The 24,213-nt window shown below is 35.1% G+C and overlaps 4 protein-coding genes across 6 annotated transcripts; 2 read left to right on the forward strand and 2 right to left on the reverse strand.

Annotated features, from left to right (window-relative positions):
• The first annotated feature begins 2,104 nt into the window (after positions 1-2,104).
• On the forward strand, positions 2,105-3,524 carry LOC130958178 (30S ribosomal protein S5, chloroplastic). Its single transcript, XM_057885137.1, has 2 exons — positions 2,105-2,836; positions 2,910-3,524. The coding sequence occupies exons 1-2, from the start codon at positions 2,169-2,171 to the stop codon at positions 3,157-3,159; spliced, it is 918 nt and encodes a 305-aa protein (XP_057741120.1). The 5' UTR covers positions 2,105-2,168; the 3' UTR covers positions 3,160-3,524.
• LOC130958177 (transcriptional corepressor LEUNIG-like) lies at positions 3,447-8,725 on the reverse strand. 2 transcript variants are annotated; one of them, XM_057885136.1, is made up of 17 exons: positions 8,509-8,725; positions 8,154-8,251; positions 7,586-7,701; positions 7,269-7,498; positions 7,131-7,179; positions 6,974-7,046; positions 6,820-6,869; positions 6,477-6,683; positions 6,100-6,156; positions 5,934-5,987; positions 5,651-5,798; positions 5,291-5,400; positions 5,035-5,184; positions 4,759-4,914; positions 4,306-4,425; positions 4,004-4,201; positions 3,447-3,840 (listed from the first exon to the last, which is right to left on the reverse strand). In XM_057885136.1, the coding sequence occupies exons 1-17, from the start codon at positions 8,535-8,537 to the stop codon at positions 3,694-3,696; spliced, it is 1,992 nt and encodes a 663-aa protein (XP_057741119.1). In that variant the 5' UTR covers positions 8,538-8,725; the 3' UTR covers positions 3,447-3,693. The 2 variants fall into 2 exon arrangements, with proteins under 2 accessions (XP_057741119.1, XP_057741118.1); XM_057885135.1 differs by having other exon boundaries at positions 5,934-6,008.
• A 1,710-nt stretch (positions 8,726-10,435) lies between these two features.
• LOC130954754 (uncharacterized) lies at positions 10,436-12,768 on the reverse strand. Of its 2 annotated transcripts, none has more exons than XM_057881519.1 (3): positions 12,585-12,767; positions 12,346-12,503; positions 10,436-11,339 (listed from the first exon to the last, which is right to left on the reverse strand). In XM_057881519.1, the coding sequence occupies exons 1-3, from the start codon at positions 12,681-12,683 to the stop codon at positions 11,270-11,272; spliced, it is 327 nt and encodes a 108-aa protein (XP_057737502.1). In that variant the 5' UTR covers positions 12,684-12,767; the 3' UTR covers positions 10,436-11,269. The 2 variants fall into 2 exon arrangements, with proteins under 2 accessions (XP_057737502.1, XP_057737501.1); XM_057881518.1 differs by having other exon boundaries at positions 10,516-11,064; positions 12,585-12,768.
• Positions 12,769-17,779: 5,011 nt separating this feature from the next.
• LOC130955434 (uncharacterized) lies at positions 17,780-19,171 on the forward strand. Its single transcript, XM_057882280.1, has 3 exons — positions 17,780-18,298; positions 18,381-18,479; positions 18,866-19,171. The coding sequence occupies exons 1-3, from the start codon at positions 17,780-17,782 to the stop codon at positions 19,169-19,171; spliced, it is 924 nt and encodes a 307-aa protein (XP_057738263.1).
• Positions 19,172-24,213: the final 5,042 nt, after the last annotated feature.

Genomic DNA, 24,213 nt, shown 5'->3' on the forward strand with positions numbered 1-24,213 from the left:
ATAGTTATCACGTAAATAACAACTTTAAAATGAAATTTATTTATTTTGGTAAAATTTGTATAAACATAAAATAGTTGATAAAAGTTATATAAAAATTAAAAGATAATGAATACTTTATTATCTAAAAATACATCATTTTCATGTTCATGTAATAACAATAGAACACACTACTACAAATAACAAAACACATGAGTAATTTTTTTTTATTTTTTAAAGATAGACAATATTCATTTCATTATATAAAATAAGAACATTGTTGTGGTTTGGTCCATATTTAGACAACAAATAATAAGAGAGGAATTTTTCAAAATGTCCTTGCATCAAACCATAATAACTTAATCGAGAAAAGAAAAAGTCAATGTAAAATTACATTGCTGAGTTAAAGAAAATCTAATAAAAGAAATGGAAAGATAGAAATTAGATTACATGTCTAAACTGTCTGTGCGTTTGTTATTCAGAATGGAGTTTGTTAGATTGAACATATATTTGTTGAGGGAGAACGTCCTTTCTTTCGAAAACTTTAGCGTTTCTTCCTCTCCAAATTGTCCAAGTTAGCATCGTCGCCAATGCCAATTTCTTCTTTCCTTGCAATTGTCGTCGTGCAAACTCGCTCAGATCCGACCACTATTGCTATGGTTCATGATTGTTATTAACTGTTGGTGCCGCGTTGAGGTTAGATAATTGCCAAGTCTAAATTGCAATTGGGCAGGGCACTAAGCAGTGAAGAGCCGTCTCTCCTTCTCCTCCACACTTAGGGCACACGTCTTGTACATTGTAGAATCTGATGTGAATGCGCTGCCGAACCAGAATTCCGTTGTGAAGTAGCCTCCAGATGAAGATCTTTACCTTCAGGGGCATTGCAGATCCCAAACCGAGTTTCAAATATTCTTTTAGTTTTAGACTTTAAGGAGCTGATCAATTAGAGGATGGAAGAAAAAGAAAGCTATTTGGTACCCCGATGCTACTAAGGAGTGGCCTGATTTCTTATTTGCTCAGGTAATCCTATCCTCTCCTTCGTTAATTTCTGTTTGCAAAATGTTTGTTGCAATATCTGAACTAAAGATTGATTAAATTAATTATGTATCCCATGTTCTGTTTTGTTTGAGTAGCTGATTCAGTCATATAATATCTGAGGTTGCATTCTGTTGTTGGTAGACTGAAATAGGCCTAAAATTCCTAATCTAAGAGTCTTCAAAAATTTAACTGAACATCTGCTCCTTATCTTTCACATTAAACTTTTTTCAATCACTTTCTTTCTCTCCAATAAACTTCTCCAAACCCAAGAGGGGCTTGATCCAGTGTGTGCTTTAAGAAAGGATGAATATTTAAAGTAACGGTCTTTGTATATCTTGCTAATTAATGATTTCTGTTTAGTTGTTATTCTCCAATTTTGTTTGGCTAACATAGCTAAGTTGAATGCTTTAAGATCTTTGATGCCTAACTCTCCTTGCTTCTTGTCTCTGCAAATGATATCCTATTTAATTTATCACTGTTTTCGCTTAGTTTTCCTCTGGTCCCACTAGAAATTTATAATTTTCTGTTGGATATCAACAATTAGAAAATCTGGTAACTTGAAGCAACTTAAAGTGTAGAGAGGAATAGTTGTCGTAACTATTTTGATAAGAACCTTCCTTCTACTAATTGAGAATAATGACTGTTTTTAGTTCTGTACTCTGTGTTTCATTTTGTCTCTAATATAAATAATTTAATTTTAAAATATTTATTGACAGAAAACATACATATTCATTATTTATTTATTTTTTAAAATTAATTAATCTGAAGTCAAAATCTTTAAAATTTTAATTGTCTTTGGTCTTATTTTTTTGTGAAAAAGTTGATCACACATTTTATTATAAGATAAAGGTTGAAGTAGTGCAATTTTTTTTCTTTTAGCTTGCTTTTGTGTTTGTAATCTGCGACTAATCTTTAATTCAAAATCTATTAACTCAACAAATTTTGTTAAGTATTATGAAGTTTATTTATTGAGAGTAAAAAGTAGATATAGTATGAGTAAAAATAAAACTAAGAAAAAAGAAAAAAGAAAAAAGAAAAAGAAAAAAAGAGCGAGTGAGGTGAATCCAGCCAAGTAGCGCTGGCTTTTTCTGGATAAGCCCTTTCACAACACTAACATCACTGATCCAACCCAATCTTCTTCTTCTTCTTCTTCAATGGCTTCTCTCACTTCTCCCCTCTCCTCTCTCTCCCTCCACTCTCACACATCTTCTGCTGCTACTTCTTCACGTTTCTCTCTCCTGCCCGCTTCCAAACTCACCTTCAACTTCGCCGCCGCACGCCCCCGCACACTCACCCTTGCCGCCGCAAAATCCAAGCCCTCCGATGACATCGACACCTCGTTCTTCGACAACGTGAACCCAGAAGAGGAGGTCCCCTTCAACCCACCAGAAGCCCCGGAAGGGTTCGTGGCCCCACCTTCGTTCGACGAAGGGCCAATGGAAACGGAAGACGAAATAGCCGCCGCATACGAAGAATTGTACGGACCGGCGTACAGTGGCGTGAGCGTTCTGGGAAATGACATATACGTGATGGACTCGAAGATGAAGAAGGATACTGGGTTCGGGTCGAAGGCGAAGAAGGAGAAGGTGAAGGATGGGTTCGAGGAGAGGGTGGTTCAGGTGAGGAGGGTGACGAAGGTGGTTAAGGGAGGAAAGCAGCTGAGGTTCAGGGCGGTGGTGGTGGTCGGAGACAAGAAGGGGAATGTGGGTGTGGGTGTTGGAAAGGCCAAAGAGGTCATTGCTGCTGTTCAGAAGTCTGCTGTTAATGCAAGGAGGAACATCATCACTGTTCCTTTGACTAAGTACTTGACTTTTCCACACAGGTAATCAAATCATGCTTCTAACTAAGTTTCTCACTTTTCATTATATTTATAGAATGTTGTCATTGTTCTTCAGAGCTGATGGAGATTATGGAGCAGCCAAGGTGATGCTGAGGCCTGCATCACCGGGTACCGGAGTGATTGCTGGTGGGGCGGTGAGGATTGTTCTCGAGATGGCCGGAGTTGAGAATGCTCTGGGAAAGCAACTAGGCAGCAACAATGCACTCAACAATGCCAGGGCAACTGTTGCTGCTGTTCAGAAAATGAAGCAGTTCCGTGAGGTTGCCCAAGAGCGTGGCATTCCAATGGAACAACTCTGGCAATGAGGCAATTCATCTTTCTCATATAGATTAGAACTCGTCCATCTCTTTCTCACAATGTCCAAAAGAGTGCTCCATTTTTTTTGTGTAGAAAATTAAAAATTTCTTCAAAGAGCTGCTTCCTCAACTTGTTTTGAAATTTAAGTTATTTTTTAAATCTCCATGTTTGTTTGATTCCTGGTTAGCTTTCAATAAATGTGTCGTCGTTTTAATTTGGAAATTCAAACATATAAACTGAATCGATGCTAAAGGATCAAGGCCCTTCAGGAAAAACGTTTCTGAAATGTGTGCATTTTATTTGGTTATGATTTTAACTTTTTAAGTCTATGATAGATGCAACTGTACAATAATTTGCGCAATCGTTTATTGTATCTTTGCCTATGTAAACTATCTACCAATTCCTGTCATATAATGTCGTATAGTACCCGTTTGCCTGTAAAACAACATAATCTGAAAGAAAAAAGAATTTCCAGAAAAGAAATATTATCAGAAAAAGGTCCTAAAAATTTAAACTACGGCAATGAACTATGCACCAAGTCCTTATTTCCAGAGTTTCACGCAATGATCATGGCTAGCTGAGGCAATCATTTCATCTTGGGGTGAATGTGCTAGTCCAGCAATTAGTCCCTTGTGTGCAGGAACTGTCAATGTTTTACTGCTCTCTGTTGTACACCACAATTCCAGGGACTGCAGTACATGCAAACAGAAATTGTATGTTAGAAGCTGTCGATTTGAATAACGGTAGAAGCAAAGCCAGATTTTTGGGTGCTAAAGCTTAAATCAATAACTTCATTATGCATGCCCAGAAGAAGCACTAGCTAAAATATCAATCTCATAATGGAGTTTTTACCTCATAGCCACCAATTACTAAGAGATTATGATATCCTGGATGAAATACACACGATTGGAACTTGTTCCCAGTGGAATTCAATTCACTTATACATTTTCCATCTGCAACAGACCAGACACGTGCGCAATCTTCACTGACGGAGGCAACATAGTTTCCACTCATGTCCCAACAAATGGAAAGAACATCTTTGACATGATCCTAGAAAGAAATGAAATTCAGTCATGTGCAAAATCCAAATTCCTACCAATAAGGTGAAAGCTAGAGTCGTGATAAAATAGGCATCACTCAACGATGAAGGTTACCTTTAGGTGGTACATAAATCTATTGCTCTCAAAATCAACTATCTTGATATTATTTCCGGACACAGCAGCCAGAAACTTCCCAATACGAGGCTGGAACCTGACTTGTTTACTAGCGCCTCCCTGTAGTACAATTATTATTATTTTCCTTATAATTGCTTCTTCTTTTCACAGTAAGTATCAGAAACATAATGTTCATGTCAATTCTGGGCAAAACAATATTACAATATTCTAATGGTGTATTCAGTCCAGTCTGATATTTTTATACCATAAACACATGAACTTAGTGAGTTGGTGCTATGAAAACAATATCATTTACTAACAAATTTATACACTGCGCAATTTGGCATTGCTCAACTTCAAAAACAAAATCCAACTCCATTTAGCACTGATCAGAACAATTGAACCTAATGACAAATACTATCGTCACAAAAGAAAAGGGTCTGGAAACCTAACCTTAGTAGTATGCAAGCAGGTACGCTGATTGATATCCCACAGACGAATTATGTCATTGCTATCACATGAACAAAGAATGGCAGGCTTCCTTGGATGGAAGTCCAATGACATTACTTGGTCGGCATGACCGTCGAGTTGGAACAATGACTTGCCGGGCTACATCATGAAAACGATAACTTAAATAGTCTGAATGTCTGACATTAAACTATATCAATGTTGGGAAAATAAAATGAAGATATAACTACAAAACAGAGAAAGTAGTGATTAACAACTCACTCTGGCTGCATCCCAAAGTTTTATAGATCGGTCAAAGGAAGATGTTGCAAATATAGTAGAACTTGGCCTAAACCGAACATCTGTAATGAGATGTGAATGTCCTTCTGTAGTAGTAACACAATTAAGGGTTTCCATGTTCCAAATGAAAACCTGTCATCATCATAAACTACAATAAGTTCTGAATCGAGGAAACACCCAGATGACTCGGAATGCATAAAGTAAATTATTAATATTTGGAAACTGATCACAAATCAACCTTCTTCTCATGTCCAGCACTTGCCAAAACCTTTCCATCGCATGAAAAATGGGTGGATAAAACCTTGTTTTTGCTTGAGTGAAGGCAACTGACTTCTTCAAATGAAAAACCTACCAAATGGTAAAATATCCTTGTGTCAGAAACTAGAATGAGAGTTTAATAATTGCTAGAATTACCTTTTAACCTTATGGAATTCATTATATTTTAATTCTGTCTAATTTTCATTACCAAGGTTGCTGTTCATTTAGTATCAATCGCTACTAAGATTATTATGGACATGGACATGGACAAAGGTCAGCACTGAATTATGATCGATGTGTAGATTACATTAAGGCATCATTTTCTTGTGGGATATATTACCTTTATTTTCATTTTTACCACGTGCAGCTGAAATACGAGTCAGATTGCTGAAAGGCACAACTCTATGATCAGCATGTTCATTTTCGAATGACAGGAAAGACTCCACACTTTCATCCATAGGCTTTCCATCTTCTACATCTACACAATCCTATTTTGTGTTTCACAGATCAATGAAAAAAATTATGGAAACCAGATTGAAAAGTAGCATTAAACAAATTGAATAAATAACATTGCATTGAGTTTAAACATAGCCATTGTAAGAAGGAATAAAAAGACAACCTACCATGGCACTTTCTCCAGTCCTCAAGGGTATCGCTGCCTTTCTCTTTTTGCTCTTCTGATGAGGAACGGGTACAACCTTATTTCAGAAACATAAGCGCCAATTCTTTTTTCTTCTAACAATAATTTAAATTTCAACATTTGGAATTCGAAAAGATCAAATGCCATACCTCAACATTCTGAGACTGCATCTGTGGTTGCTTATCCCTAATCATTGGGTCCATTGTCTGTGTCAACATGAAAACAATTTGTTAAGAAGAAATATGCAACAACTGGAGAAACAGAATTTCTTGTCTAACAGAAATCCTTTCATGCAATCATACTTCACTAAGGAATATCTTCTTGTCTTCTTCCTGTGTTTTTGTTTGTCAAATAATCATGTTGACTTCCCCTTGAATTTAACTCCCATTAACCCAAAAAGCTCATGACTAGGCTCCCCTTGCATGATACTTCATTTTTTCACAAGACCTACCTCTACTATCTCAGAATGAAACAAAGAAAATAAATGTCTTAACCACATCAACAGAAGGAGCATGCATTCACCAACCTGCCTATCTTTTATGCTTAATTCAGCCTCGGAAACCTTTGTGTGATGATTGTTGCACTCAACAGAGTTTCCAGGAACTGGGAAACTCTGACTTTTAGGACTACCTGCACGTACATGAGCAGGAATTGCTTCCGGATTTTGCATTGTCTGCGCTTGAAATTGCTGTTGAAAGTTTGGTGCTCGCAAAAATGAGGTTAATACTTGGTTCTGTAAATCCAGGAGATCTTGCTCAGTGTGAGAATATCAATAAGATATCAAATGTGACAATATCAATAGGATAAAAAAGAATTGAGATTGAAATTTTTTGGTTCAAGTGACTCAACAATCATACTCCAACACCTACATTTACTGGCCAGCCGTTAATTGGCATTCGATTGAAAGATTCACCAGTATCTGCAAAGAAAACTAACCATTAAAATCTCCAAACAGACATGAGCCAACAAGCTTAAGGGTAAAAAATTTTGATGTTGAGCTATGAAAATAGGTTAAAGACAAACTTGGTTTATATTGCAATGTCCTTTGGGCTACATCTAGAGGGTCCCTAGATACGTCCCTTCCGATGCAAATATCCTGAAAATATTAAATTGAGATCCAATCATGCCATGGACCAAGTTTGCAGTTCTAATTAGTATATTTTGGTGAACTGGACTATACCTTAAAAGCTTCCCTCTGAGCATTATTCCCTACATCTTGCAGCGAATTACTGACAAAAATAAAGAAGGAATAACATGATTATGAAAGCAAAAATCACAAGACGACACATTAAAATTTATCAACCACAGCTGTCATTACCTTGAATTGGTCACAGCCAGCTTCAAATTGTTTGCTCTGGCGGCATCTACAGTCAGATATCCAGGATGCTCTTTTGCATTCAGTGTAGATGGTAGTACACATGCAGCTGGTTGTGCCATCATCCTGTTATATCTGGCGTTGACATGACATTGGTCAGGTCTCTGCTCACTCATGGATGATCGAGGGATTGGAGGGACACTAATTCCGGCATTACATGTAGTTCCTGGGACCTGAAAACTCAAAAATGTATGACTAGGATGCACCATCTGACAACAATACTAAGAAATATATTTGGTAAATTGGTATTGAGTGACCACCTTCCTAGAAGATTCTGCCCCAGTCGCCTGATCCTTCGCTAGTCTAGCCCTAGACATATATATCTCATAGAAAACAGACCACCATTCGAGCAAGAACCCATCATGAGAATCAAGTGCTGAACAATTAGTCAATGTGAAGCAAGATTTAGTAGATTGACTAAGCTGAGTGCATCAATGCTAAGTTCATCAATTTTCAATAAGTATATACCGATACCATTAACTAATTGAACCTCTAATTAAAACTGTTACCTAGATCATTTTTCATTAGCAATAATGTAGACTCAATCGGAATTAATTTTGTAACCTAACAAGCATTCTTGGTAATGAAAAATGATCTAGGTAACAAAACCCTATTTAGTAGAAAACTTTTTTTAATGCATTGCAACTGCAAGTAATATGAGTTTTTCAACACAAACGGAAAAAAAAAAACTCTGTGCAAGGTTTTAATTAAATTACGAAATCCAGTAATTAACGTTCTATTGTGAAGCCACATTCTTTGAAAACCATAGGTTTGTATAATGTGTATGACCGTAGAAAAGAAAACGACGTCGGAGGAACAGATACATACTAACAGCAGTGTCAGTCAGATTGCATTCCTTCCTGAAAATCTCAGCGGTTTTGTGCATTCCTCTTTTCACCATATAATCATGCATATACAGTTGAAATCTACCCACACAAAAAAAGAGAGACTCAGAAAATAAAAATTGAGCATCGAAAAAACCGACATATAAGCAATACTAGGGGCCAGCAATTTTTGTGATTGTTAGCCATCAGTTACCCATCAATGATGATTTGATGGTGTGAGATTGGTGTGAGATTTCATCCAATGACTCACCTTCTTCTGCTGCTGGCCAAAATTCAATAAAACTGCTGGCCCTAAACTTTTCCATAAAAATAATCAAGAAAAAAAAAGTTAGACGAACATATGCTCAGCGTCCCAATTAAAATCCATGACGGTTTGATGATGATCGTCGATTGCGTAAAGAAATTAAGCTAAGTCAAGAGTAGCGAATTCCTAAATTTCTGGTTAGAGAAAAGAGAAGAGAAGAAAAAGACTATATGTAAAGATTTATATATAGGGTGGATGAGATGAAGAATATTAACGGAAAAAAAAAGAAAGAAGAAAATTAAAGGGAGGAAAGAGAAGAGAAGAGAATGGAAGAGAAGAATGAAGGAAGAAGCGGCAAGTGACAGTGCCATGCAAAAAAAGAGGGGAACAAGAGAATGCAGGGTTTAGCGTGGGACCAACCCCTTTTGCGGGACCCTCTCTCCTTATATATACAGTGGGACCCACTCTCGTATGGGCCTACTCTCAAATCACAAGAATAACACTTCGGGATTTGATCTTCTAGACTTCTAGTAATCCTCATTCGACTTTAGTCATCACACTACTTTTATTTTTATATTCTTCTCATCTTATTCAACCAATATCAGTGATAAGTGATAACTGTTCTATATAATCTTATCTTTTTTTTAATCTTATTTTTGAAAAATTTAAGATTTAAAAATTAGTTAATATTGATTAAAAAATTAATTTTTTAATTAAAAAACTCTTTTTAAATTACTTTTTCTTTCGATTGATATTTATTTATGGATCGTTTTATCAGCTAATTATTTGTTAAAAGAGAATGGATCCGGCTATACTTGTGAACGCAGTACTTAGTTGGATTAAAACGAACGAACAAACAAACAAAAAAGTTGTTCCGCAAATAAATCTACGCAATTTAAAAATGTGACATCATGTGGCTGAGGCGGTGTATGAGTGACAAATCTAAACCACACCTCAGGATCGGTTCCCAGAATCCCAGTAATTGCTGAGGTTAGAATGTGTGAGTGGAGATGTCCAAACAAAAAATGTGGCATCATATATATCAATTATTAAAATGGTACTTAAAAATTTATATTACTCACAGAAATTTAAATATATTTATTATAGAAAAGTATAAGAAGTTAATAGAATATTTGTATAATGTGTATAATAGAAGTTTAGGGAACATTAGAAATATAACTATTAGTGTTATCTTTTTTTATCAGCTGAAATTTTTAGGATGAGTGGTATCATGATATGGTATTAGAGTTCTAGATCCAAAAGGTCAAGAGTTTGATCTTTGGTGAACTCTAAAATCAGTTTAAGTTTTTGAAAAGATGTTTATTATCCCTAGTACTCGAATGATTATTCTAAATAATATAGGTAATATTCATTTTATAACTCAATAGTCTATTATATACACATTATACAAATAATTCATTAACTCTCTAACATGACTCATTTATTATTTATTATCTTTCCTCTATAGTGCAGCTTGAATCAATTGTTTGTGTTGTTAGATTGTATTTAGTATGCTTTTTTTAATTTGGAAAATATATATTATATGTTAAATATATACTAACATCAATTATTAAAATTAATTATTAATATAAAATATATATTAAAATATAAAATATATTAAAAATAAGTTAAAGTATATATATAATTAATAGTTAATTTTTGTGTATACGTAAAATTTTTGTATTTACTCTGATTTGATAGAAAAAAAGAGAAAAGTAACTAAAAAAATTGAGAGAAATCCATACCGAAATTGTTTAGGAAGAGATACACATATTGCATGAAGGGCGATGAGTGTGATATGAACATATCATATGACAAGAAGTCAAGAACTAAGAATCATCATAGTTGAAATTGAACCCACTAATGATTGTCACATATGTTTATCTGCTACTCTGCTTCTATCATTATTAAATTTCGCTTAACAGTCTCCTTTTCTTAAAGACATTGAAGTTATTTCTAATGAACTGAAGAAACTAAGAGGCAATTTTCCACGGGTTATATCTTAAATCAACCTCTAAATCCTTAGGTACCAGACTAGTTTCAATCACTAACTAGATCCTATCTCTTTTACAGCATTAACTGATTTAAAAACCCAGGCACGTGTATAACATAGCATCAAAATCTTCTTGAACCATAAAAGCCAAAATTCTTCTGTGGCGTCAGCATGAACAAAATGTCTATTCATAAAACTGAACATGTAAGTAGCCAGCATCAATAACACACACAAAAATCTTATTATTAATAAATAAATTAATTAATTAATTTACACAACAAGGCTACAACATTATATAGGCTATGAGCTATGAAGTTCTTGTTGCACTTCCCTTGCTGTTCATGTTTTTGTTGCATTAAACCAAAGAATGAGAAACATAAGGATTAGGAAGCCAAGAGTCATTAACACAAGCTACATCATCTTCAGCCTCTATATTCCGGGCAAAATCTTTTGTAAGACTTAGGGTGCTGTCCATTGAATTCATCCAAAACTATTCTATCAAGCATTTCCATGATGAAAGAAGAATCCACAGAACCTTCCCAACTTCTGTAAATTAGTTATTGGTTCTTTCTAGTTGTCTCTGAATGATCATTTTGCACTAACCCCATCTCGCGCATTTGATGTTCAACTGTCACTAGGCCAGTTTGTGCAAGAAACCTACAGCGAAAATGCAGTTCACATGCAAGACACACGATTATCTTACACACACGCTTCTTTTACGACCTAATGCACTTACACAAGAACATCAGACTCATAGATAGTATGTTAATGCAAGATTTGAAACTTCAAATAAATGGCATGGCAGACTACAATATACTATTTCTATTAATGTGAGCTCCAGGCTCCAGCCATGATGGCATCATCAGTTCGTGATAGTTATGCCTACAATTGTTAGCCAGTATCCAAATTCTGTGGTCTTTGGCATAGTGCGACTGTGCGACACGTAAATGAAGAACAAGATCAGAGCATGCAATTGAACATTAGTATGCAAGTTTGTCATTATTTTTCTGTTAAGATGTTGCAACCATAGACATGAACCAAAATAACATTAATAGTCATGTACATATGCATAACTATGTTAACTTCAGTACAATTTGCTGGAGAAATGTTGGCTATAAGGTAAAGAAAACCAAATAGGCCAGATTATCAAACCCTCAATATAGGTCCCCAATTGAGTTTACCAGTTGAGCTTTATAATTTAAGTTCATGTAAACTCATGTAAGCTCCACGAGTTTAGGCTGCAAATAGGTATTGAAAAACAAAAAATTCAGGTAAATACTTTATATCCAGCCCAAACTGTTAAAAACAAATGGAAATCTTTCTGTGCTATATTAATTCAGCAGCCAGCAGACCAGAGTTTTTGGACAAATATATATGACCATAATGTTTGAATTTTGAACTGCATCTAAAATAGGCACAAATGATGGATCTTTCAAACCCCCGGTGAAACTACCAGAAACAAGATTAACAAATTTGAGAGTTCACCTAAACTGGTGGGAGTTAGGATAAACTCAAATCATAAACCTCAACTCAGTAAAATTGATTTGGGCACATAAACTCGTAAGCTCTCATAGTAAACTCAAGAGTTTGATAACTATGGCCACAAAATTATTCAGGTATGCAAAAGGAGAAGTAAGTAACCTAACATGAGGCATTTAAAAACACAGAAGCATAACTTTCAAGGTGATTGCTACGGTGCCTAAAAGTGTTTGCGTAACTTACCAAAAAGGGTTCAAAATTAATATTTAATTTTAAAAGTATAAAAGTAAATAATTATTAAATATTCAAAAATTGACATAAAAAATAACTTAGACATCAAGTTATAGGCATCATAGAATTCACCAACTTTCAATATGGAATGGATAGCAGATACATCAAAAGCAAAATCTAATAATGAACAAGTTAGGGGGTTTTAAGATGAGGAATTAGAAAGAGTACCAGCTAAGGAGCAAGAAGAGGGTAACACAAATAAGAACAAGGAAAGTAACATGAAGCAGCAAGGGTGAATCACTGGAAGAGAATGCTAATCCCAACATAACAGCAAGACACATACCCATCATCAAAAAAGTCAACTTTAAGGTAATCCAAGTAGGACCCTGAAATGGGAAAAAAGGAAAAATAAAAAACACAGAACAGATTCAAAATGAAGAAATAGGTGAATCAGAGGGTGTACGGACATTCACACCAGGAGCTAAAGCTCCGAGCAGAACTGCTTGGGTTGATGATACACCTCCGCTAGTTTCAGTGGTTGATTCCATCTTCCAACCAAAGCGCATAAACGCTCCAAAATTTGCATTCACAATTTTATTTTTTGGGGTCTCAAAATGAAGAATGACGAGGAGAAGAAGAAAGAGGGGACTTGGACTTTGGCGCTGTTGAATTGGACCAGCCTTGCCCCGTTTAAAAGCCCTCTTTTGGGAAAAAAAAAAAAAAACTTGCACCAAAATCAGTCTTTTATTTTTGTCGCCTATAAATAAATGTGTAGTTAGTTTATTTTTAAGGTATATTTTATATTTTAATATATATTTTATACTATAAACTAATTTTGGTAGCTAATTTTAGTACATATTTAATATGATTAAAAAAATACCTGAAACTAATTCTAGTCTAAGACTTTTAGTTCACAAAAAGTTTTAATAATTAAATTAGTTTTTTTTATTTTATTAGATAAAAATCAATTCTATCATCAAATTTTATTTGATAAAAATTCAAGTACAGTAAAATTAATAGTTGAAAATCTTTAAATAATTTAAATTATTTGATTAAATTTTCATGTAATGACTTTTTTAGTTATAAATTCTCTGAGTTTTTACCATTTTATTTATATTCAACACGTTCTCAAATTCGACCACTGCACGCATTCACTACAATTCTTAGATGCATGGATGATTGTACATAACCTCACTATATATATCTTCACGAATCATACAACCACTTCTTGAGTGAGGATCTTCTCCATATGATGTAGCTTGAATTCTTACATAACACACTTTACATGCATGTTCTAGAATAGTGTGCAGCTATGAACATATATGATTATGAATCACTCTGGATTTCCAACATCATAAAATGCTTTGAATGATATTTCATCCACTTTCACCGGGATTCCTCACTGAGGGAAATGACCGAAACATCTATATCTATATACAATCTAATGTGCTCAACTAAAGTGTAAGATACAAGTTAATGAAGTTATGAAAAACGGTGAAATATATGTTTTTTTTCAGTTGTCCTTTTATTACATTTAGCAAATACATAACCATTTAATTTGCTTAACGGTGGTTTAAGGAGGAGCTTTAGTTCTTTAACTTGCTGAGACATAAGCTAGTCTTAGGTTTGTTTATTTTTTCATAAATAACCAAAGAAATAGACCAGCTTTATTGTTTAGCAGTGAGAAAAGTTATGGGCCTACCACAATAAAATAAACATTAAATAATATTGGACTTTCAACCTAAAAAAATGTTTGTCATTATTTATAATACCCAAAATCAATTTAGATTTAACAATCTCCCTCTTGATAACAAATATGATAAAAGGGAATAGTAGAATTTAAAATTAATTGAAATGGGTTGAGGGTACTTCCCTTTGATGTCCATCCGAAGTGCAGTACTTCCCCTTTAATGTTAGCAGTTCTCTCCCCCTTAATCATGGCTTACCTGGACAAAGCTTAAAAAACATACAATTCCAATTTTTGCAAGCATAGTAATAACACATCACAAGAATTAACACATCACAGGACAAATGAAAATAAGTGTAGCATAGTAATAAGCATAGCATCATCCTGTATCAGTATCATAATCCTTAATTCCTAAGCCAATGCTAACAATTTTCCTTTTCTTTTCTCTTCTCCCCTTTTGTCATCAAGGAGGGAAAGAAAAAACTTGCACAAAATTTTATTAGTGGCTAGTTCATGGAGTGTCAATAGCAGAGTAGTTAAAGTCTTTACAGTCATCCAAAAATAAAACAAGTTCAAAAAGAAACTGAATAAAAATCACAGATGAGATAAAATAGGGCCTAGGCATCAGAGTTGCATTCATCAGAGGTTCCATCGCCATCCCCCTTATTGTCTGTAGTTGTGAGTCCAACCTATACATCCTTCACAAAGTCCCGCAGAATCTTGATTCTTCCTTTGGTCTTTTTGAGAGCATTTTCCTCCATAACTTGGTTCCTTTTGCGCTCGGCACCATGAGTGAGAAGAAGGTCGTCAGATTGATGAACTCCTCAAGCATATTCTTCAGAATGCATGTCATGACCTTGATTGTGGTGGAGGTTGAAGGGGGAATCAGAGGATCCTCATCAACAGAAGGAACATCAGTGCTGTCATCAATCTAGCGATGGTTGGGTGCTGTTTTCTTTACTGTACCACCCCCTTTGATATATGAGTTACAATCTTTTGAAATTTTAACCCCAAAATCAACATTTTAATATTGAAAAATTTTTGTAAGAAGCATGGCATATGGTAAAACATTTTTGGTACTGACACAAGCATGCATATGTCTTACAAGCAAGTAAGCAAAAGAAATAGGAGTTTTTGAGAGAAGAGCAAACAGAACCAGTGTGTTACAAAACGAAACACGTTGAAAAGAGCCGTGCTGAGAAAAAATGATATGGTTACCTATCCTATGCAACTGGGCACGGATTGGACCAAGAGATTTATGAGTAGGATGGGTACCTTCTAAGAGAGGAATATTGGCGCACACAGTACTCAGAGCTTTAAAATAAGACACATTCAGAGTATCGTCCCACTTACCCGACGTATAGACATCAACCCCCTGTCCTGATAATCTAGGGCTTTGCTTAGATGGTATTTGTCGAGGATGATCACCTTACCTTTGACAAAAGAGACGATTCTCCCTTCTTTGTAGGACAGATTGCTGTAGAACTGCTTCACCAGATCAAGGTAAATTTTCTCCTTAATGGACAGAATGGGAATCCATCCTTGACATGCAAACAGGAGTGTAAAGTTCAGACCTTTTCTACGGAGTTTGTCTATATTGACCAGCTTAGAAGTACAAAGAATACGATTATAGATGTCTTTGCAGAAAAATAAGTAGTTCATGAGAGATTGAAAACGACGACGATCAAAAGACTCATGGAAAAACTCCGCATAGAAAGACTTGTAAGCAATGGGGTTGGATAGCTTATGTTCAGAAACAGAATGAAGAGGGAAATCAATGACTATACCGCAGGTATAGCGAGTCTGAGTGGAGAAAATCTCTTCGTCTTCGTGAAGAGGTCTCTTACCTCTGGAAGAATTGGGTTTGGATGAACTTGGCTGAGAGGTATTTGGAGGAGGAGGAGTAGGCCGAGGAGCGATGCCGGGTTGGCGAGTAGTGGTCTTAGTGCGAGCCATGTCAGGAGTATGGTTGGGTGGTGAAAGAGGGGAAGAATGAGTGGGAGATTGTGATGGAGAAGAGTGTGTCTGGTCAGAACGATGAGTGCCAATGTGAGAGCCTCTACGAACAACTCTTTTCTTTCGTGCCATATTTATAGAGTATTGATGTGAAAAAGATAAAGGAGTGAAGAGTGTAGTGTGAATGGATGCATGTAGTGGGGAGTTAATATAAGCTTGGAGGAGTAGAAAGGTTGAGTCTTGAAAAGAGGAAAAAAATTCAAACTTTGAAAAGTATTGAAAGTTACAACTGTAACCTTCGTACGTTTAAAAAAAAAAGACAAAAGGAAAAAAAATTTGGATTTTAAAAAGATTGAAATGAGGCCCAAAAAATGAAAAGCTATTGCCAGAAAAATTAGAGAAAGCAATAATAAAATGGGCCCAAAGGAATCAGTAAAGAAAGCCCATATTTCGTGAACTGCTCCAGCACGTGAGGTCCATCATTCATTGTGGTCAGGTTTGAATCCAGTAGGCTTCATAGTGAATTAATGAAGTTTACTCATCACCTGCCAAAAAAAAAAAAAAATCTCATCGCGATTTATGAGACTAAACACAAAAAAATCTCAACATCAGAATCATTAAGAGAACAAAGATGAAGCAAGAATACCCAGTTCAGTCCTTAGTTTGTAGAACTTCTCCTCTATCAATGGTTTGGTGAAAATATCAGCCAGCTGACTTCCATAATTAACAAAGTGAATATCTAACACTGCGTTTGGTTAGTGTGTCTGTCTGGGCAAGACATAGACACGGTAGAACGTGTCTGGTGTTTGATTAGTGAGACACAAAAATTGGAGATACACACATACCCATAAGCATACACAGTATACATATTTTTAGTGTCTCAATAAAATGGTGAGACACGGAACAAAAGCCTTGGACACAGATCTGAAATTTTATTTTCGGACCATTTTATCCTCATCAATTTTTTAAAATTCTAAATATATCCTTCTCTATTGACAAACCCTAATCAGTTCTCAGCCCTTGTCATTTGTTTTCTGAAGCTTCGTGTATTCTCCATGGTATGTATGCGGTGGTTGATTTTGTGAAACTTGTTGTTATTCTATGATAATCTCCTTCTCCTTTTCACAAACCCTTACTAGTTCTAATCTCTTCTCCTCTGTTTTCTCGCTTTTGCAGCTTTGTAAATCTTCTGCAGTTGTGTGTGTTGTTCGATGTGCTGAAGCTTTTTATTGTTCTATCACAATATTTCTCCTTCATCTGTGCTAGAAAGCTCAGCTCAAGGTTTGAAATAATCGTAATCTTCTTGTTTGTTTGTATATTGTATTTGTATATTGCTGTATTGGATATCCATTTTTTTTTTAACACTTATGTGTTGGGTAATCTACTGTTTTGGATATGTATTTTTAATGGGATTCCGTTGGAGTATTATGTTTAGAGTTTAGCTGGAGTATTATGTTGGGTTATCTTGTTTTCTCTGATTTGGTCAATAAAATAAATTATAAGTGATGGTAACAAATAAAAAGATAATGTCATAGTATTATGGTTCAATTTGAATCAGTTTGATGTTTCAAAATTATGAATTTGAGTCCATTTGAGAGCTTCTTGTACTTAGCCCCAATTGTAAACTTGTTATCATAACGGAGCATTGTGTATCTCCACCTGATGACTTATATTTAATTATATCCCAATAATTTATTTGCTATTTTGTTCAGGAAATCTGAGCCAACTGGTTGATTGCATTAGTTTTGATATTTATTAGTATATTTTTACCTTGAATTTTATTTCCAATTTATAGTGCAGAAAAAATTAGCAACTGTAATAAATTAAGAGTTCTCCATTTATGTATCAAAAACTGTTAGCTTGCTAATATGAGTATGTGATTATGTAATGGGTGTTTTCTCTACTTGTAGTTTGATTAAAATGATAAAGAATAGTTTACTCTTGAGTGTTGTCAAACTGGGTATTAGAATTTATTTTATTTTTATGCATTTATTTTTAATTGTTTCTTAGGAAGTGATGATGGATCGTTCTGAACAAATTAAGCTATGTGTTGGATATTACTGGATCATGAGAACGCAATCTGACACGATGATGTTGTTTCTTTTAGTTACTTTATATATGTATATTAGGAATAGAAGGAGTGGTCATTCTTCAATTGGGCGAAGAGTGAACACATTGCCATTAAGGCGAGATGCATTAGATAACATCATTGGGGCGGGTGGAGATAGAAATTGCATATGGAAGTTAAGAATGAGTTTGAATGCATTTGCTAATTTGTGTGAATTGCTACAAGTTCAAGGTGGGTTAGATGATGATGGTCATGTTGGCATAGGCGAGCAAGTAGCAACTTTCTTGATTATATTAGCTCATCATACCAAAAATCGCAGTATACAAGTGAGGTTTTATAGGTCTGGTGAAACTGTTAGTAGGTATTTTCATAAGGTGTTAGGTTCAGTGTTGCATGTCCAAAGTGTGTTATTTGCAAAGGCAGACCCTGTACCAGAGGATTCTATAGATCCCAGATGGAAATGGTTTAAGGTAAGGTGTTGCATAAACTTTAAATTTGTATTGGTCAACTTTATTTGTATGTAATAACTATTTTGTTTTGTCCATTTGATAGGGTTGTCTAGGAGCATTAGATGGCACTTACATAGATGTCACAGTCCCCAAGAGTGATAAATCTAGGTATCGGACAAGAAAATCTAGAATATCCACCAATGTCTTAGGAGTTTGTAATCGGAACATAAATTTCGTCTATGTCCTTAGCGGTTGGGAAGGATCGGCATCTGATTCAAGGGTACTTAGAGATGCCATTACTCGACGTAATGGCTTGAAAATACCTGTTGGTATGTTTAAATTAATCTCTTGATAAGTGCATTAGCTATGTATTAAAGAATTATGATATACCCCTTATAATTTTTCCATCCTTCCATTTTAGGGTCTTATTATTTAGTGGACGCTGGCTATACCAATGGTAGAGGATTTTTATCTCCTTATAGAAATGTCCGATATCATGTCAATGAGTGGGCTCAAGGTCACCGTGCACCACAAAATCGTCTAGAATTATTTAATAAGAAGCATTCATCGGCTAGGAATGTGATTGAGCGGTACTTTGGGCTGCTTAAGAAGAGATGGGCAATTCTACGAAGTCTCTCATTCTATCCAATTAGAATCCAAAGCCACATTATTATTGCGTGTTGTTTGTTACAAAATTTTATTCGAATGAATATGGATGTTGATCCCGAAGAAGATGCAACTCTTTTACCGGAGCATATACCCGTTGGAGATGACACTGTTGTTGATGAAGCCGATGTGATTGATGCTGTGGAAAGTAGTCATGAGTGGACTCAATGGCGTGAGGACTTAGCAACTGAGATGTGGGAAATATGGAGAGCAGAACATGATGCGTAGAGTTTCAAATTTTTTCTAGTTTTATTATATCTGCAATTGTCGTGAACTATAAATTGTTTCTGTTGAAGAAATTTGAGTTTTTTTAGGCGTAACGTATTTGCATACTAGGTTTAGTTAGTTGTGATCTAATTTGGTTGAAATTGTTGAATTATATTGATATTCTACTAGTAATTAGTTAAATTCTGTTGCAATTGTTAGTTTATTGTAGTGTTACTATGTTACAAATCTGCTACCCGGTATTGATTTGCTAAAATTCTGCTAGTCACTTGATATTTATTGTGTAGTTGCTGTTATTGTAAGTCTGTTGTAATGATGATAAAGATTCTGCTGTACTAATTTATAATTCCTATAGTAATTTCGTTGGTCTAGTGCTCTTTTTCCTTTATTGTGCAACTACATTATCCAGCATCAATGGCTTCCATACCACGTCAGTGAACTGAACAGGAAACTGAACAATTTGTGGTCTTCATGGAGGAATTGGTTGTTGAAGGCAAGAGAGTGGATGCTGGTCAATTTAAACCTGGGACATTTCAAAAGCTGGCAAATAAGATGAATGAGAAGTTTCCTGGATGTGGCCTCACTGTGAAGCACATCAGAAATAAACACAAGCGACTAAAGGAAAAATATATGTATGTGGCTGAGATGTTGGGTTGTAGCGGCTTTGGGTGGAATTTGGAAAAAATGTGTGTTGAAGTCGATAGCAAGCAAGTCTTGGAAGCTTGGGGAAAGGTATGTTTTTTGTTTTTATTCACTCCTCTTGCAAGATTTTTAAACTTACAACTGTGAATTTCATTTTTGCTATGTTTATTAATGTCGACTTTGGTTTATGGTATAGGGTCGCAACGTCACACTCTACACTCCCGGAAAGCCGTTTTCCTTGTTTGAACGTCTTGGCAATATTTTTGGTAAGGATAGAGCTACCGGTGTTGAAGCATGCAGTGGAAAAGATGCTGAAGAAGATGTTACTCCGGGATCTACATTTGCTGCGGCCACAGCTGGTGGCTTGGGATTAGGCAGCGAGGATATTGACATGGAGGATTTAGGGGGTGCTGAGAGTGAATTACCCAACACCTTCTCGACTTCTTTTGCTTCATCAAGTGAGAGGGCTCAAGGACGTCAATCTGCAACTAAGAAAAATAATGATGCTGCAATTCTATTAAACTTGGCTGAAACTTTTAAGTCCGCAGTAGAAGATCAAGGAAAGCATGTGCAAGTACTAGCAAATGCAATGAGTGGGGTAAATGACCAAATGGGCAAAACTTTAAAGAGTCTTGGCTTTGACACAATGGAGATTGTGCAAGTTGCAAAGAAATTTGTGCAGAATCCGGAATTGAAGGCAACCTTTTGGAGTTTGGACGAGGAAAAGGCAACATTCGTACGAGATATAATGAAAAACTTTTAACTATTATTAGTGTTGTTAGTTTAATTAGTTGTGTTCTTATTAAGGTCTATTGCTAAATACTGTGGGCACTTTGCTATAATTGAACAGGGTTTAGGTAATTGTTGCATTATTAAAGTGCAATAGCTATATATGCACCTAATTTATGCATGAAGTGACTTTATTTGTAATCTGAAACATATGTGATATTTTGGTTTATGCACCTAAGTTTGCCTCAGGTGTTTATAATTATATTATGCAACTTTCCCTTTATACTGTGCAATTATGGATTATTGCATTCAAATCGTAATTCTGTTGTCGATTTTCAAATGTATTGTGTAATTTGTCCTTAAAGTTATTTACTTCTGCATATTTTAAAATTAATTTCTGCATTCTGTTTGTTAATTTTCTGCAGTTAGGTACAGTTGAATTTTAATTGTGCAGTTTACCTTTGCACAACAAAGTTCTGCACTTTTGCAAAATTTGAATCAATTTTTAGATCTTAAAATACTGCACTTTCTGTATTGATTTCATACACGATGTTTACAGCTTGAGTTTCAAATTCTCCAGTTACATATTGCAATGCAAACAAAATATACTTCAAATACTCATTGCTGAAAGCAAACAATTGGCCAAATTAAATTTCAAAGAAACCACTTTTCATTCAAATTTCAATTCATACAATTTTCAATCATACAATTGTGTTGAATCCTAAAACTATACCAATGGAACTCTTATGCTATGGTTTCTCAGTGTTCATGGTACAAATAGTGCCACATAATTGAAAAAATTACAACTTTCAAAAGTAATATTTGTTCCAAAGTTGCAGTTGTCTCAAGCCATTCAACATTTGATCCATGACCAAGTTCTGTTTGTGCATAGCAACCAATTATTTGCATCTTATAACCCAAAGCCAACCATTTCTGCTGCTGTTCATAACTGCCTGATGGCTTGATAGCAGGCACAAGCATTCCCTGCAAAAAGAAATTCAAATAACACATTCAAAAGTTGAAATAAGAGACAGCTTAAGCTAAATGCATTACCACGAAAAAGCATATAGCTCAAACACCAATTTCTATTCTCAAAGTATTAGCATGAATTCACTGGTAAATGGATTGATTATAAATATGGATTTCGTCAACATTTCCAACAATAATAAATAATAAAAAGCATCAATAACATGAAGCCTAATATCAATATATAATGCATCTTTCAAGATGTCACCTACACACTTCAATCTACTCAGCATTATAAGCTAAATACTTAAATATATTTACATCAAAATTAAAATATGGATATTTGTAATTGCAAAGCATTAAGAATTGCAATACTCAGTATTGATGCAAATCAGGCTAACAACTGTAGTTAATTGCTCTTCGCCATATGAAAACAAGAAAAACAACAACACAAACAGTGGACAGATGTTGAAGCCATCAATCGTTGAACACAGTACACAACAAGCAAATCAAACCCAACTTTAATGTGTGCTTGTTTCACCAAATAAACGATTTATGAATAACTTGTACATGCTGTCATTCAAGTGTTTATTTCTGCATTGATTACATGCAGCAGAAAAAAAGAGGGGAAAGAACAAGAAAATAAATATTCCATCCTATGAAGAACCAAGTTACCCCAACGAACTATCATCACAACAATTGATCACCATAAAATTCTAAATATATCAAAAGTATCTACTAAAGTATCCACTAATTTGTAAAGTTTGATAAGTAAATTTTTTCAATTACTACTATTTTAACCACCGTATTCCCAAAATTGCAGCAGGTAGATATTTCAAGCACCGTATTCCCAAAATGCGGTAAACCTTAAACCCTAAATTGCAAACTCCTAACTCTTAAAAATACAGTATAAGCTGTAAATATTATGAATGGGTATGATAGATACCTGCCAAACACGGAGGAGAAGAAGAGACGGCTTCTTCTTCGACGCTAATTCAACGCATGGGCTTTTCATCAATGCGCCGCCTTCCTCTTTCCCTCTCGTAAACCGAACCTATCAAACACACTCGCAACAACTAAGAACAACAATTAAGAAGAAGAAGAAGAAGAAGAAGAAGAAGAAGAAGAAGAAGAAGAAGAAGATCACCGCGAAGAAGGGGATCGCACACGAGGGAAGAGCACCGGGAAGAAGGAGATCGCACAAGAGGGAGATTTCCGGGGGCTTGAGGTTAGAGGGACAAACAAGAAACCCTGGAATCAATTTGGGGCTCTGCCTCTCTGGTTTTTTTTTAATTATTGATTTTTTACTTTGAATTATGAGGGCAAAATAGTCATTCTAATTATGTAGTGTTCTTGTGTTTTATTAACCAAACATAATATTAGACACTACACTCTAGTCATGTTCATTCCATCCAAACATCATACATAAACATAAATATTTAATGTCTATGTCTCAAGTGTCTATGTCTTAGTACATACACAAACCAAACGGAGCCTAAGTTTCCATTTTGCACATGTTCTCTTATAGAATGAAATCGAACTTCAATGTGCTTTGTTCTTGAGTGTAAAATAGAGTTTTTGGAAATATTTATAGCACTCATGTTGTCACAAAACAATGGAATATTAGAAACACTCACCTTATAGTAAGCTAATTGAGTTTTTAGCCATAATAATTGAGAACAACAAGAGGAGGCTGCAATATACTCAGCTTCGGCTGTTGAAAGTGCAACTATAGCTTGCTTCTTGCTTGACCAAACTATGAGTGATTTCCCAAGAAAGTAACACATGCCACTAGTGCTTCTTCTATCAATTTTGTCCCCAACAAAAGCTGCATCACAAAAACCCACTAATTGAAAGGAATCAAGCTTAGGAAACCATAAACCATAATCAGTGGTACCAAGCACATATCGAAAAATACAAAAAAAATTTAATAAAATCATAAAAAAAATTTGTGATTATGTAACTAAAATAGCTATTTAATTCTGAAAATTTTAAATAAATGAATCGATTATGAAAACTTTAATTCAAAGTAAACAAAATATATTTTTTGAATTTGTTATGTGAAATACATAATACACATCTGTGGATGATCCTCTTGACAGCTGAGAGATGGGATTCCTTAGGCTTTGATTGAAATCTTGAGCACACTCCAACACTTTGGATGATATCAGGCCTTGAGGAGGTTAGATACACCAAAGAGCCAATCATCCCTCTATAGCGTGTCTCATCAACATCTCTAGCATGTTCATCTTTGTCAAGCTTGATATTTGGATGCATGGGGGTTCCCATTGGCTTGGCACATTCTAACCCAAATTTCTTGACAAGTTTCTTTGCATATTTTTCTTGATGAATGAATATGTCTTCTGCAGTTTGCTTTATTTGCAAGCCTAGAAAGAAATTGAGCTCTCCCACCATGCTCATATCAAATTCATTTGTCATAAGCTTAGCAAAATGTCCATTTGGAATAGCTTGAAGCCACAATGAGCTGCATAAGCAAGGAGCAATCTGATGGCTTCCATTCGAGCTACCTGATTTTTCTCAAACTGCTGCAATTTCTCCTCCATAGCTAATACCCAAGATGGATCAGCAAGAGCTTCTTGGATATTTTGAGGTTCAATCTTTGATATGAGAGCTAAGTTGTTGGTTTTAACTCTTTTCAAAGATGATCTAGTTGATATTCCTTTGGAGGGATCACCAATTATGAATTT

This window comes from Arachis stenosperma, chromosome 10 (genome assembly GCF_014773155.1).
Source record: "Arachis stenosperma cultivar V10309 chromosome 10, arast.V10309.gnm1.PFL2, whole genome shotgun sequence".
Lineage (NCBI taxonomy): Eukaryota > Viridiplantae > Streptophyta > Magnoliopsida > Fabales > Fabaceae > Arachis > Arachis stenosperma.